We start from the raw sequence: 15,904 nt of genomic DNA, 5'->3' as shown, positions 1-15,904 counted from the left end.
AGGAATTAACAGTTTTTTTGTGATTAACTCATTCGCTGTCATTCACACATTTATTCAGGAATTGAACATATGACGTCGAGTGCCATTTCCGAATTAGTTCGGGTTTTGGTTTTTGTTGCTTGGGTGCAGATAAAGCTCTTGCCAGACCTCTGGCAATGTGTTTTACTTCCATAAGAGGGCAGCATTTCCATTTTTTACCCTTGTTAGCACTTTGTTCCAGCTTCAGCTGTTGTTAAAGCGCTATATACAGTAAAGTCTCATTATATCGATATCGGTTATATCGATAGTACCGCTTATTACGATACTATTTCTATGAACGCAAGGAGAAAATTACATGCGCGCAGGGTCGGAAATATCGATAGTCCGGTTATATCGACATTTTTTCGGACTCCCGAGAATATCGATATAACGAGACTTTACTGTAAATCGATTTGTATGAAATGCATTTCATACAGTTGCCCCCATTTCAAGCTCATATAACTCCAGCATATATAGCCCCATATAATTTAGGAATTAACTCTAAGTCTAAGGTTTTTAACGATGTATTGAATCTTTATGTAGATTCAATACATCGTAAAACTCAATAAATATTCTGTGGGTCCTACAATTTGAGTGAACATGACAAAAACCCTGGCACTGGAGTGGACACATTTTTGCACTGGCAGTGAATGAGTTTAGGTGGAGAAGTTATGCCAACAAATGAATACAGTAAAGTCTCGTTATAGCGATATGCTTATTACGATACTATTTCTATGAACCCAAGGAGAAAATTGACATGCCGCAGGATCGGATATATCGATAGTCCGGTTATATCGATATTTTTTCCGACTCCCGAGAATATCGATATAACGAGACTTTACTGTACAAACAAACTACACACCCCGTTTATAATAGTACCTTTTCAAACAAAATCCGAGTGCTGTTGTTTGGCTGCTGTGCTCATATGTCTGAAAAGCAGACAGCCGTTATAGGGCGACTTTGACCCGTCCGTCTTCACCAAATGAGTCTGAAGGCCATAAAAGCGAAGGTCAAGAGAAGAACGTGTATAAGTGTTGCGGTGTTGCAATGTGAATTTCCATTAAGACTTTAATAGCTTGAATGTGAATCACGTTAAGTTCCCGGTGGATGAAACCCTAACGTTACTCGTACTTATACTTAAATTAGAAAAAGCTTTTACAACAATCTAATGGGAGAGCTTTTATTGAGAATTAGATGGATGTAATAATATAACATAGACTGCTACATCTTATATCGTTCTATTAGTGAATTGCATTTCAATTACATCTCATCATCATCATGATAGGACATTGCCCTGCCCTCTACAAACCCAAGTGGACGATGGTCGCCCCGTGTTAAATCTTGAGCCGCCCCATGACGAAAGTGCTTGTTTATGTTTTTTTATTTATTGATTTATTTTGTGGGAGTAAAAAAATCCATGTGTTTTTCTTTCTCCATTCGTATAAGCCACTTTTAACTTCACATAAAAGATGTCAGAAAACGGACGTGTGCTGTTATTTACTCTTGGGTGGCTGTCATTGGTTAAATCCTGACTCTAGAAAAAGATTTTTGTGGATTGTGAGAAGATTTTGTGGTTGTAAAGTACGGTTGTATGTGTGTTTTTCCATCCATTTGTATTTTGGCCGTTGATTCTCAATTGGTGAGTCAAGACCCAAAAAGCGAAGTTTGAGGTTAGCTGTGAAGTCATTTGCGAAAATCCCAAATGAATTATTTGAGATCCTTTTACGGACCATTTACATGCCCTATTCTTTTTTTATTTAATTTATATTTGGCAAGGCCAAGGCCACGTAGCGCTGAGGCATTTCGCCGAATGGCTCCATACAATGGCAAAAAGCAGTTCATGGGACAATCAACAATGCGGTAGAATGACTGAGTGGCACTCGGTGTTCTGGTCATTTTTACTGGTCACTGCAGGGAATGACAATCCATCCATTTTGTTTTTAATTATATTTACCGTGTTTTCCGCACTAAAAGGCACACCTAAAAGTGGTCAACATTTTCAAAAGGTGACCATATGCCTTATAATACAAGTGCGCCTCATATATGGAATTAAAAAAAATGTAATTCATTGAAGGGGCGCCTTATTATTAGGTGCTTCTTATACAGGTAACATCCGACTTACGACTGAGTTCCGTTCCGACCAAACGGTCGTAAGTAAAAATGGTCGTAAATTGAAATCCATTCAAAAGGTTGAATAGATACCCGGAGGCTAAATGACTCGCAAATTCCCCGCTCTGATTCCATCGCACGATCGATTGCTGTGCGAGAGTGAGATGCTGGCTGACTAGCCTAAATTGTCGTACGCATTGCCGGCCTGCTAGTACGTTGCGATACCAGGCGTAGAATTAAAATGTTAAAAATAGGGTCTGGAGGTCATGGTCGTAAGTACAGGTGGTCGTAAATCGAGCCGGATGTAATTCGGATGTTACCTGTATATGGAAAAATTCAGTGATGGTGCACGTATTCATGCAGTACATCTTATATATGGAAAATGTTTTAAAATGTGTCATTCATTGAAGGTGCACCTTATTATTAGGTGCATATTGTGTCTGGAAAAATCCTAAATGTGTCATTCATTGAAGGTGCACCGTATTATTAGGTGAACCCGTGTTTGGAAAAATTCTATGTCATTCACTGTAGGTGCGCCTTATAATGCAGTGCACCTGATACATGGAAAAAGTTTTAAAATGTCATTCATTGAAGGTGCACCTTATTATTAGCTGCATCTTATATATGGAAAAAAATCTAAATATGCCATTCATTGAAGATGCTCCTGATAGCCTGGAAAATACAGTATTTTTCTCAAGATTCTACGCCTGCCCTGAGGTGCTCCAGTACCCCCCCCCCCCACTCCCACCCCCTGTGTGGGACAAAACCCTCCTGTTTACAGTTAAATGATTAACTTGAACTCCAATGACCGACTTTATGCATTTTCTGGTCACCGAGTCAAAGTGTGAGGGGTGAGAATCCCCCCCTCATCCCCCCTCCCCTCTTGTGAGAGAGAGGTGAGAGAGAGGCATGAAGGGTGTTAGCAGCTCTTGCTCTCAGCGGGACCCTTGTGACAGCTCTGCCTTCTCATCACTCACTGGGGGGGAACCTACTTACTAATATGCACGCACGCACGTCGATGCACACATATAAGGGGTGGGGGGCAGGCGGATTAACCTGAGGGACAGGAGTGAGGGCGCTGCCTCTCACCGTGAAGGACAAACAGCAGCATTACGTCGGAGGGGGTTGGGTGGGGGAGGTTCGGGGTCAGGGCGGGGCTCCGAGCAGCTGCAGGAATGAAATCCCGCCTCATTAATATTCATGAGCCATCTCACCTGTCTGAGTGCAACTCATCAGCGAGGCCGCAGATGGGGGAGGTGGGGAGCGGAGCGACGGAAGGGAGGAGATTTCGGGGTGGGGCGGCGACGGAGGCGAGATGGGGGTTGCCGTGGTAGCGGTGGCGCGTGCCAATCGAGTATAAGGCGAGAATAAGACGCCGAGTATGTGCTCCAAGTGGGGGGGGGGGGGTACTCTTTGAACCCTTGGATTACACCCCTGCTCAACTCTATCACCTGCGCCAACTCGCACACTGTCTTCTCACACACCCCCAACTTGACACATCATCTCCCAAGTGACTCCCTCCGGGGGGCGACCTTAGAGTTTTTTTCTTCTTCTTCACCTCCGCAATGCCGTGGCGGGTGTCCCTAGACTCTCACTCTTTTGATGACTCCCGCAGATGTCAGCAAAGGGGAAAACAACCCGACTGGAAACATCTGGAGAGAAACTGATAAACAAATCATCTCTCTCTCTCTCTCTCTCTCTCCGACGCTTGGACCAAAAGCCTCGCCGGAGATGCACCTGACTCGCAGCAGGGATAAAAAAGTGGGGGGGGAGGGGGAGCGGGAGCACATCTCAACTCCCTTGAATAACACAGATGCTTTTAAGCTATGCACCCCCCCCTTAAAAAGTATGTTTTTAAGCCAAGTCGCTGACTGCTTGACTGCCGAAGGTGTGCGTGTGGCGTACGCATGTCGAACAACACCATAGCTTTGCTTTGTTTAAAAAAAAATGCTAGTCAGCTCTATGTACGAATTAACTCATTCACTGCCAGATGATGTGCAAAAATGTGTCTACTCCAGTGCCAGGGTTTCTGTCATTGTCACTTGAATTTCAGGACCCACAGAATATTGACTTTTAGGACTACATAAACATTCAATTCAGCGAAGAAACCTTAGACACTCTTTTTTCATCAGAAAAAGAGTTAATTCCTAAGTTATATGGGTCTGGAGTTCTCTGAGCTTGAAATGGGGGCGGCTGTACAAAATACATTACATACAAATTGATTTATATAGCGCTTTAACAACAGCTGAAGCTGGAAAAAAAACCGCTAATATGGGTAAAAAAAGGAAATGCTGGCGTTTTAGGACTACATAAACATTCGATTCAGCGTAAGAAACATTAGACACACTTTTATAATCAGAAAAAAGTGTTAATTCCTAAGTTATATGGGCCTGGAGTTATCTGAGCTTGAAATGGGGACATCGGTAGAAACAGAAACATTAAATGCAGTGTTAGAAACATTGGACTCTCTTCTTTCATCAGAAAAAGAGTTTTTTAATTTAATTAATTAATTCTTAAGTTATATGGGTCTGGAGTTATGTGAGGTTGAAATGAGGGTGGCTGTCCAAAATGCAATGCAATACATACATATTGGTTTATACTGCGCTTCAACAACACCTGAAGCTGTAACAAAGCGCTAAGATGGACAAATGGTAAATCCTGCCCCCTTGTGGAAGAGAAAAAAGCATGTCCAGAGGCCATTGACAGCATTTTATCAACACCCAAGCTTTATTCGGGAATTGAAAATAAAATGTAGAGCGCCATTCTTGAATTTGTTCGGGTTTTGTTTTTTCATGCTTAGGGGGATAAAGCGCTCGCCATAGCCTCTGGCAATGGTTTTTTTTTTCTTTTCCACAAGGGGGCAGCATTTCCCCTTTTTTTCCCCCAATGTTAGCGCTTTGTTGCAGCTTCAGCTGTTGTTCAAGCGCTATATAACTAATATGTATGTATTGAATTGTATTTTGGACAGACGGCCTCATTTCAACCTCATATGACTCCAGACCCATATCATTTAGGAATTAACTCAGATTTTTCTGATGAAAGAAGAGAGTCTAAGGTTTCTAGTCTAATGTTTCTGTGGGTCCTGGAATACAAGTGATAATGACAAAAACCCTGGCACGGGAGTGGACACATTTTTGCACAATGAACAAGTTAAGAATGGTTGGACAGGTTGCAAAGTAGCTAGCAAAAATAGCAAATTATATTGCAATTTCACGAGGTTATCATTATTCCACACGTTCATCGTTAAAATCGAACGGTTTAATGACAGTACAGACACTCCCCAACTTTCAAACGAGATACGTTATGAACGGTCGTTCCTAAGGTGAATTTGTTCGTAAGTTGCTTCAGTGCTATATTTTGTATGGAATGCGTTTTAGACTTATATAAGTATGTTTAAAGTTTATATTAGTATGTTTAAGGCTTGTATCAGTAACTTGTATTGTTTTGTACTGATAAAATGTAATAAAATATATGCTCTATAAAGATATGTACATGTACAACTGGAGAGAATATTGCATGTTACGACCAAAATGTTTGTATGTACCATTGTTTGCAACTTGAAAGTTCATAAGTAGAGGAGCGTTTGTATTTCTTAAGTCGCAAGTTATTTCCTGGCGAACACTCGCAGCTGTGGATCGATACAGACATAGCACTACTGAAGGCCGAGGAGTGACATGCACGGCCCGCCCCTATTTAGCATAGCATACATTGATCAGAGGAATAAAATGAATGCATGGACTATGCGTAACTGAACGGAAGTGGAGCATAAATGAAGAATTTGTGAAATCCAAACTGACTGTTGTGGAACAAAAAAAGGCATCTTGAAGAGAAGCCCATCCAAACGCCAGGGTTATTTCATTCCACAGGAACAGGCACCAATGGGCGCATGGTAATCGACGGCCTTATATGAAGATGGAACGATCCGATAAGCATCAGTGATACCAGGGAAAGCAGGTAACGACCCTGACTCTCTTGCCTCCAATCTGTAATCTAACTGGGGAGGCGGGGGAGGGATTGTGTGAGGCCCGTAACCATGGTTACCCATTAGCCGTGAGCCTCGTGACACAGAGAGAGCTTTAGGAGGAAAAAGGCCAGCCGTTGTTTTGCATCCTCTGTGGAGAAACGAGGAGCTTAGGTGTAAAGTAGGCCTGCTGCCGCTCGTACTATTTTTTTTCCTCTCCTTCTCCATACAGTGAAACCTCGGTTTACGAACTTAATTGGTTCCCAGAAAGTGTGTGTAAGGCTAAAAGTTCATCTGCCAAACATTTTTTTCCCATAAGAAACCATTGAAAATGAGAATAATCCGTTCCCAGGTCCCCATAAAAGATAATTTTCGACTAAATAAGCCTTAAAACTCCACAAACTATACCTTACTTTATGTGTAATAAATGTGCTATTGTATTGTAATTAAAGAAATAAACTGTACGGTATAATAAAATTGTTTTATTTACTTTTGTGCTAGTCGATGTAGGTGCCTCTTGATGATATCCAAGTGAAGTTGCCGTGCTTTCTCGGCGACAACACCCTCACTCACACTGTCCTCTGCTAGCTGCTTTTTGTTAATCCAAATCAACAGAAGTTTTTCAACCTCTTCTATTGCCTGAGACCGTTGCTTAGAAAACACAAAAACACCCTGAGCCACACATAGCAATGGTCGACATAGTGTACTGGGACGCTAAGTAAGATCTCCTTCTTCTGCTCGACTGTAAATGTCTTTTGTGTCCTCTTTGCCTTAACACTACCCTGTGGGGGGGGGGTCTTTTTTGGTCCCATAATAGCAAAAGTACTCCACTCGATAACAAACCACACCTGCACTCAAAGAAAGTGGGTGTGGAAAAACTAGTCCTCCAGCCACCATGGCACTGTTCGACCGTGTGGTTTGGTGTTCATTCGCCGAAAACTAGTCCGCCAGCCACTGTGGCGCTGTGTGGTTTGGTTCGTCCGTTTCGTTTAGTTCCCATGCCAAGATTAGATTGTCGCAAATTTAATGCTCGTAAGGCGAAAAGTTCATTAGCTAAAGCATTCGTAAGCCGAGGTATCATTGTCTGTCAAGTCCGTCAGAACTGTTTTTGATTGGGAAGAATGTAGGTGCCATTTGACATTGGTGATTATGTTTTTTTGCGCTTGTAATAGGCAGCATTTTCACAGTGCTGCTTCGTTCAACGAAACGTTCGGTCCTTTTGGACAGTCTGCGGCTGGTTGAATGCATGGCTTGAGGTGCCCATGATGAGAAGAAAGGAGCGTCAGCGAAGAGCACCCATGCGTATGTGTCTCGGATTGGAATTGAAGTGGATTTACATGGCATAGTGTGACATACTTTGTTATACGATCATGTTTATGGCCTGAGCCTTGCAAACAAAGGTGGTGGTTTTGTTTGCTGCTTTGGACGCAAATTTAACGTTCGTAAGGCGAAAGGTTCGTGAGCGAAAGCGTTCGTAAGCCGAGGTATCACTGCACGTTTAAATTCAGCGCTGAAGCCGCCGAGGCTTGAGCGAGTCACAGCGGCAGAAAGCGGAATATTTCATATAGAAGTCAAAAAAGAAAAGAATGCTGATTTCCCCCGGGTGTCACTTTTAACTAAACGCGGGCATGCTTGTGGGGAGGGGGGAAACAGCCCTCTCCCTCCTATCCCCTATTCGCTTGAAGTGGAGGAGAAAAAAATTGCGGCGATTCAGGAAGTCAGTGTCCTTTTGTTTAATCCGTCACCCCCTTATGTATGTGACGCCCATACACTGGATTGTCCGCCTCTTTCCATTCACCTCCCTCACGCTCATCCAACCTCCTTCTTCTCTATCCATTGCACCTCCAGACCCCCTCACCCCCACCCGCCCACCTCCATTAACCTGCCTCCACCTTCACCCGTCGTCGGCCCGTTCCACCCACTCATTTCACCATCTTTCTGTCAAAAAGCCTCCTTTCACTTTCACTCTCACCATTCCTCCCCTCCATCCTATCCACTCTGTAATCTCACCCTGGATGTCAGCAACTCCCTTGTTCTTTGTCACCCCCCCCCTTTTTAACATTCTCCTTCTATTTCCTTCACACTGGGCCTTATCGCTCCTTATTCTTCTATGCCTGTCTGCTTCATTAAAATATTCCGAATCGCCGGCGAAAGGCTGTCGACTTGTGTGCCAGTCGGGACCTTTCCTGACACGAAACCCCCCTCTCGGGTGGCGCAACATCTTGCCGGGCCATCTGAGATGGGAGAGCCTTACCCAAAGTATGCAGGTGTATCTACAGCACGGGTGTCAAAGTCAAGGCCCGCAGGCCAAATCCGGCCCGCCACATCATTTTTTTCGGCCCGTGAAAGCAAATTAATCTTGTTAGACCCCATGATGATTGCTAAAATCTGAGCCAAAATTTAATATTTTTGGATGTCAACCACAATAAAAGTCATTATTCTTGACTTCAGATTTGAAAACGAGTTATTCATTAATTTGCTGTGTGCTCTATATGTAATATTTGAAGGGATTTAAACATTCTAATGGGTTCCCCAAATTCATAACGGCCCTCGAGAGGAAACCATAACTACAATGTGGCCCGCGGCAAAAAATGACTTTGACACCCCTGATCTACAGTGTCTGAAACTCATGACAAAAAGTTACCGGAGACCAGGGCAGACAACTCTGAAAAGTTGCCTGCCCAGCCATAAAGTTGCCTGCCCCATTTTTCACAACTTGAAACACAATAAGACGACTAATGGCAAAAAAATAAACATTGATGCAAAGTATTAAGGATTGATAATGAAAATATGCAACAGAACAACAGTTTACCACAAATGCTCCCTTGCTTAATTTATCGTAAATATCCTTTGATGATGATTTTGCTCAAGTTGTCGTTTATCTATACACTGCTCGGCATGTTGTACAATGCAATGTTTACGTTGCGTCGTCTGCCACAAGCCACGTGAACTCCTCTTTCCACGATGCTTTTAATGTACGTTTACGTTTTGTAGCATCATGAATTTTGTTCGCTTCTTTGGAATCTTTCTTCTGCGGCTGAGGTATTGGCTTGATTCCAAACCACTCATCCATTTTTCTTGTGTTCTCTGTGTGTCTACTTTGGAAAATGATATGCAAATGCACCCTGAAGCAGGAAGTTATTCGATGCAGGTTTCTGATTGGCTGCCGAGAATGCAAATTACCAAACAAACCGAATGAAGATTTAGAAATCGAAATAAAGCAAACGTTTTTTTTTTTTTTTTTTTTTAAAGTTGTCGGCCACCCGGGCAGAGACGTTCTGTAAGTTGTACGCCCGACGTAGAAATTGCACGCCCCGGGCATCCGGGCAGACGTTATTTCAGACACTCGTATCTAATAAAATGACAAGTGAACACGTACTCGCCTTTAAAACAAAGACTACAAGTTTGAACTGTGTTGACATTGGCGCCTTTGCCCCACTTGTGATGCGCTCTCCTTTTATCTCGGCGTCAGCATCCATCTTTCCAAATGCCTTTTTAATTTAGTAGTTAAACCACTTCATGGTGCTCCATCTCACACATACGCTCACGTGCCCACACTTGGCAACCGGCAGCGTGCGAGATCAGCCAAACACCCTCGAGTCTCGATAACGATTAAACAACCTTCATTTAAACCTTGTGCACCGCTGATGATCAATTAGCGTGATTTACTGTAGCCGGTCCGGACATGGCCAACGCGCGGTAAACGGCACCTTGATGTCCTACTGTAGGATAGACCTTCCTTCATGACACCCGCGGGACGACTCGTGGCAAAGCAAACAACCATTTTGGACCGACGTCTCCCTCCGCTGCGACTCTTTCCATGAAAATAAGCGGCTTGAATCAACGCGCTGATGACACGCGGCCATCTGTTGTTGTGTTAAGTGTGTTGGGGCATGAAGCGGGTGTGGAGGCAGGGGGGGGGGATGCACACACTCGCCGATTCCTTTTAAACATAAAGCCGCTACAAATGCGAGCCCACGGTCCCGGGAGTTGGCTATCCTGAAATAGCCGAGTGCAGGCCTTCTCAGTTTGGACTTCATAGGAGGGGAGCTAGCTGATCAAATAAATAATAGAAAAAGGCAGAGGGGATAGTGATGGTGCGCCTTTTCTCTGACGCAACGTGGCGCACCTCTGAGGAACCTCTGAATCCCTTGCATTGTCCGCACACAGCGAAAGAGAAGCGTTAGATTAAAACTGCATGGCAGACGCCGCTAAAAACGAATAGAGCTAAAAATACTCCCCTTTTCAGGCAGACATGAAAGGAAACTGCCTTTCCTCTGTCCGGTATTGAGCAGCCATTGATTCCCTGAGACAAAAGGCTACACCTCCTCAAAGAGGTAAGAAAAATAGCAATCATACAGGCAATTATTTTCAAATGCGCCTGCAGCCGCCGATAATGTCAGCGCGGCTCTTTTCTTTCCGAAAAAAAGAGGGCAAGGGCAGGCGGCGGGAGCTGCAGGCGTGCCGCCGAACGAGGGCTCGTTCGTCTTCGGCTTTCATCTGGTTAGCATGACACGGCGCCCCATGCAGTGTTAAGGCAGAGCCAGGCCGAGCCTTGGGAGCGCACAAAAAGAGAAGGGAAAATTGATTCCATATTCATGTGGATGGGGCCAACGATGCGGCTCGGGGAAGACCACTGGATGGACAGCCAGTGGTTACAGACAACCATCAGCAGGGATCGCGTTGACTGGCATGTGAGCGACTGGAATGAAGAGGAGGTTAGGGGAGGGAGGGGGTGTCCGCTGCTGAACCCAACCCACTCCACAATGCTGAACTACTCTTCTGTAGTACATTGCAATGTTGGCTGGCAAGGCTTTAAAGAGGGGGAGGGGGGCGGGGGGTGAATGGCCGCAACAGAAAGAGAATATGGACTTGGAGGAGAAAAATAACGAGGCCCAGGGTGGAATTCAGACAGGAGATAATTACAAACAAAAGTCCAAGAGCAGATAATGTTCATTTACATATTTTCATTTAATATGTCAAGTCCGTCAGCACCGTTTTTGATTGGGAGGAATGTCGGTGCCATTTGACTGTCATCGCTGGAAAGCTCTGGGGCGATTGTGCTTTTTTGCAGCATTTTCACAGCCCTGCTTTGTTCAACGAAAAGGTCTGTGCCGTGGACAGTCTGCGGCTGGATGAATGCATGGCTTGAGGAACCCGCGATGAGAAGAAAGGAGCGTCAGTGCAGAGCGCCGATGTGTCTGTGGAACTGTCGCGGATTGGAATTGAAGCGGATTTACGTGGCATAGTGTGACATAGTTTGTTCTAAGAACATGTTTATGGCCTGAACCTTCCAAACAAAGGTGATGAACAGTTTCGACAATCGACAATTTCACCATGGATCAAAAGATGGGGCGACGGTTCAAGCTCCGCCCCTTTCACTCCCCCTTGTCCCAGCTCAGCTATACCATTATTATTTTACTATTGGGTAACTTTTCTATTCTCGTATGCTCAATTTTAGTGCATCGATATCATACAGAGGTAAATATACAATAAAGTGTTTTTTTGTTGTTTTGACTTCAAGATGGCGCCGCAAGAGTAGCTGCCTTCACAGCCGCTCCTGTATTTTGTTTTTCTACTTTCAGCAATTTGCTGCTGTGAAATGGAAATTTCTTCACTGCGAGACTAATAAAGGCTAATCCAATCCCATTCAATCCAATGAACCGTAACCCCCATAACCAATTGCCACGTATTTTCGGTATAACAAAATGACAAAATATATGGCAGTGGTGGGAATCTAGAAAATGAGGTGACATTGACTGCAATACTATAATAATGTATGTGTATGTAATGTATGTATTTGAGTTACTTCCTGGTTGAGTGAACGCTGGCGCATGTGGCTGCCGCTGCTCACCCACAGAAAAACGTATCCTGTGACTGTAAAGTGACCATGAGGGTTTTCAAAGGCGCTTGTAAATGAAAGTAGTATTATTATTATTATTTGTATTTACACTTTTTGTGTAAGCTCCAATTGTCAAGGTTTAGTTTGTGACCAACGAGTGGCATTGTAGGGCCCCGCCTGCAGCTTCCCAGGTGTTGGTCGTTTTAATCAGTGGTAGTTAAAAGGACTACCGCACTACTATTCAGTGTTGAGTCATTGTTTGTTTCACCCTGTCACGTTTGTTTCGTCTTATCATGTTTTACTCATGGTTTTGTTTGCTACTTTGGACCTTTGTATTCTGATGATTTTGTTGTTTGAGATTTCCTTCCTGCTGACTTTATTTAATACAATTTGTCAAATAAACCCTAGTTTCACTCAATACATGTCCTATTTCCAAGATGAAAACATAACCTCACTCTTTTTGCACTCGGCTGTGGTATAAACAAGCGGACTTGTCCTTTTAGTCCCCTCTCGGAACAACTATTAAAGTCTTCATACATAGTTTACCACACGCAAGATTGCTTACGCCCCAGTTTTTGAAAGTTAACAGTCCGAGAGAGGCAGAAAATGGGAGCAGCAAAGCATGGAATAAGGTAGGAGGATGGACCACGAGCACAGGGGGATGAAGAAATGAATCGAAAGAAGTAGGTAGAGCCGAGAGAGCTCCCGCACACCCTGCCTGAACCGACTGCTGGTATGCGGCGGAGGTGGGGGGGGGGGATAAAAAAAAACGCCCCGGGGCCCAAGCTGCAAGGCCCCGAGCCCACGCCTGGCCTATCAGTTTAAGATCAAAAAGAGCTCGCTTTAGCAAGACATATGGACTAAATAATGCATCTGCTTTGATTTCCACCAGCCTGGCTTGGCCAGAGTGGCTACAAAAAAAAAAAGATGACATAAATACGAGCGGCATATATTACGGGTTTTAGCAATGCATTGGTATGCTCGCTTCTTTGTGCGGGCCTGGCGCCCGCTGATCAGTTTGCTTCGCCGGGCCGGCGGTGTCAGTCATTGAGATTGGCCAGTCAGACGGTGGCCTGTAGCGTGATGGGGAAATGGGCTTGTGTGATGTCTCATTTGAATAGTCTGGCAGCCCGGAGCCTTGTAATGAATTATAAATATGAGGTGAGCGCAAGTTTCCCCCCACCCATCAAACTGCAAAGAAAAAGGTGAAGCACAAAGTCAAGTTCAGTCAGAATGAAACCATGCGTGCAAAGCCTGCTGGGGGCCGGCCTGTCTGTCCCTAGACTCAGACATAACTTCACACAAACAGTTAATTATTACTGAAAGTCTATCATCTATTTAATTACGATGTGCTCCAATATTGTCTGAAGATGACTTTGGTGCAACGAGGTCGTTGAAATAAAGCTCGGTGTTAAACTACACATCGCAGTTCCGGAATTGCGTAATCACAGACATCATGCAAACACTGTTACTTGTCTGATAATACATCCAAAGGTGGAAAATTGCTAGCTCCGTTTCATGGCAAAATTTGTTGACACAGACAGAAACCAGGGAAAGTAGGGCTATTGGAGTAAAAACGACCTTTGTGGTCATATTCTCAAAAGGAGAGAAAAATCTCACACTTGACTTTGTACCCTAAATTCCGTGTTGGTATTCATTATCTAGTTTGTGCTTTACATTGAGCTGATTTTTTTTTAACCCAATACTGTCATCTCATCTCATCTCATCTCATTTTCCGTACCGCTTATTCCTCATTAGGGTCGCGGGGGTTGCTGGAGCCTATCTCAGCTGTCTTCGGGCACGAGGCGGGGGACACCCTGAATTGGTTGCCAGCCAATCGCAGGGCACACAAAGACATACAACAGCCACTCTCACACTCACACCGAGGGACAATTTTGAGTTGTCAATCTGCCTGCCATGCATGTTTTTGGAGTGTGGGAGGAAACCGGAGGACCCGGAGAAAACCCACGCGGGTCCGGGGAGAACATGCAAACTCCACACAGGGAGGCCGGACCGGGACGCGAACCGGCGACCTCTGCACTGTGAAGCCGGTGTGCTAACCACTCGACTACCGGGCCGCCCTCCAATACTGTCATTGATTTCATAATTAAAATTCATAAAATAACTCGATGAAAATATTTCTTCAGCCGTCATCTGTACTTCTTTGAAGGTGTTGGATGTTTCGCTCCTCATCCGAAGAGCTTCGTCAGCGAACTAAAGTAATGCTGGTAACTGCGGCCCGATATATATCTTATATATGTTTGAGGTTTAAATTTAGATCATGCTTCCAACAGACTTCTTAGGTCGTGACAACATAGGCTTAGTCATGCTGATGAGGCGATACCAGAACTAATGGGGCAATCAGGGCAAGGCATTGAACATTAGAGGTGATCAGACAGAACAAAGGTAATCAGATTAGCTTCAGAGAGTAGTCCACTGCTCCCCCAACCTTAGAGCAGGGACCTATCAGAGCAGGCTGTCCATTAGGAATATATATATAGGGCCAGAGTTACTAGCACAACTTTAGTTCGCTTATGAAGCTCTTCGGATGAGGAGCGTAAAACGTCCGACACCTTCAAAAAAGTACAGTTGACGGCTGAAGAAACCTTTTCATCGATGGACTACTCCTGTGTGACTGAGAGCCTACATAGACATAAAATAAATGTTTTCCCTGCACACATACATGTGGGAGAAGGGAATGGCTGCAATTGCATTTTCAGTGTAAACAAAGACAGTTGGCACATACCCCCACACGAAAGACATTGTGGTTTGTCTTTATATCTTCAACCCACACGTTTTATCACACATGCGCTGCACGCACTGGCGCTCAACAATCTGTCTGATATATTTAATGAAAATGAGTGACATATTTAGTCTTTCTGATTGGCTCGCAAAGAGACTGAAAATGCACGGCGGCGCCAAGAAAGTACCTTGTCGCTGCCAACGGTTAGCAGTGCTGAGCTCCGTTGGCGCAAAGTGTAGAACAGGCATGGCGCTCTTCCCACTGACATACATAACCACCGATGGAAGCCTCAGATGGTTGATATGTGCAGACTGATGAGCCATCTTTAACTGGAAGTCCCTCTCTTCCATTCACTTGTAATTGTATTATGTGATTTGTGACAACTTGTTGAATTGTTGACCAATTTTGACACACATTGGGTTGTCGGAAACATCAGACGTAACTTAATATTTGTCGATTGTATAACATCAAATCCAAAGGTATGACTAAATTATTTGATTTCAAAAAAATTAAATCTGCAAAAATCAACCCAGCAATAACAATGAACTTGCCCATAAATATTTTGTCTCCTAAGTGTTGTTGATGTATAAATTTAATATATTTGAATATTGAGCCTCGTACCCCATCTAGCAGTAAGTCTGTGGTACTACAGACGTGGAAGCGTTATTAAAACTCAACACCTTTTGGAAAGTTACAATTGCAAAAATCCAAAAAAATACAAGTGATAAATGGCTACGTTGAGTGGCAATAAGACGGCAATAAACAGATATATAAAATAATTAAGAGCACCGCAGCTAATATCATGCATCATCAGCTAAGGTCATCCGTAATGGTTCTAATATCATATCGGAAATGGGGAAAGGACAGCTATAAGTGAAATGTGGACAGACCGACACTACATACAAGCGTTCTTTATGGAGTGGTTTCACTAAGTAGCATCGACATTAGCTAAATAGAGCACACTTTACCTGTCCATGTCTTCTGTTCGGGGATAATGAAATATTTATTGCCCAGGTGGTCCGTGCCGACGTGCTCTCGTACCAAGCCGAACGTCCTCCGCAAAACGCCGATCATTTTATTCATATTTACAAGAAAAGGAAAATAATCTGTTGTCTCCTATGATTAATTAACTGTTTGCACTTATCTCCGATGGTTGATGCAAGTCTTCCGGTAGGCGGGGAAATAAACTGCATTCCGATTGGTTAACTTTCTTCTTCTATGTGTTGGAATT

General features: G+C 43.9%; 1 protein-coding gene across 1 annotated transcript in view; it reads right to left on the bottom strand.

Annotated features, from left to right (window-relative positions):
- The window catches only part of ndufaf2 (NADH:ubiquinone oxidoreductase complex assembly factor 2), a 29,478-nt gene extending 13,619 nt beyond the window's left edge, over nt 1-15,859 (bottom strand). The window contains exon 1 of the mRNA XM_088993817.1: nt 15,642-15,859. Coding sequence (XP_088849943.1) covers nt 15,642-15,756 — 115 coding nt within the window. The 5' untranslated portion in view covers nt 15,757-15,859. The remainder of the gene's footprint in view (nt 1-15,641) is intronic.
- Nucleotides 15,860-15,904: the final 45 nt, after the last annotated feature.

This window comes from Hippocampus bargibanti, linkage group LG04 (assembly GCF_051943395.1).
Source record: "Hippocampus bargibanti isolate YZ-2025 linkage group LG04, ASM5194339v1, whole genome shotgun sequence".
NCBI classification, from domain to species: Eukaryota; Metazoa; Chordata; class Actinopteri; order Syngnathiformes; family Syngnathidae; genus Hippocampus; species Hippocampus bargibanti.
Note: the sequence above shows the minus strand (reverse complement) of the source record. Positions and strands in the feature narration are given on the sequence as shown.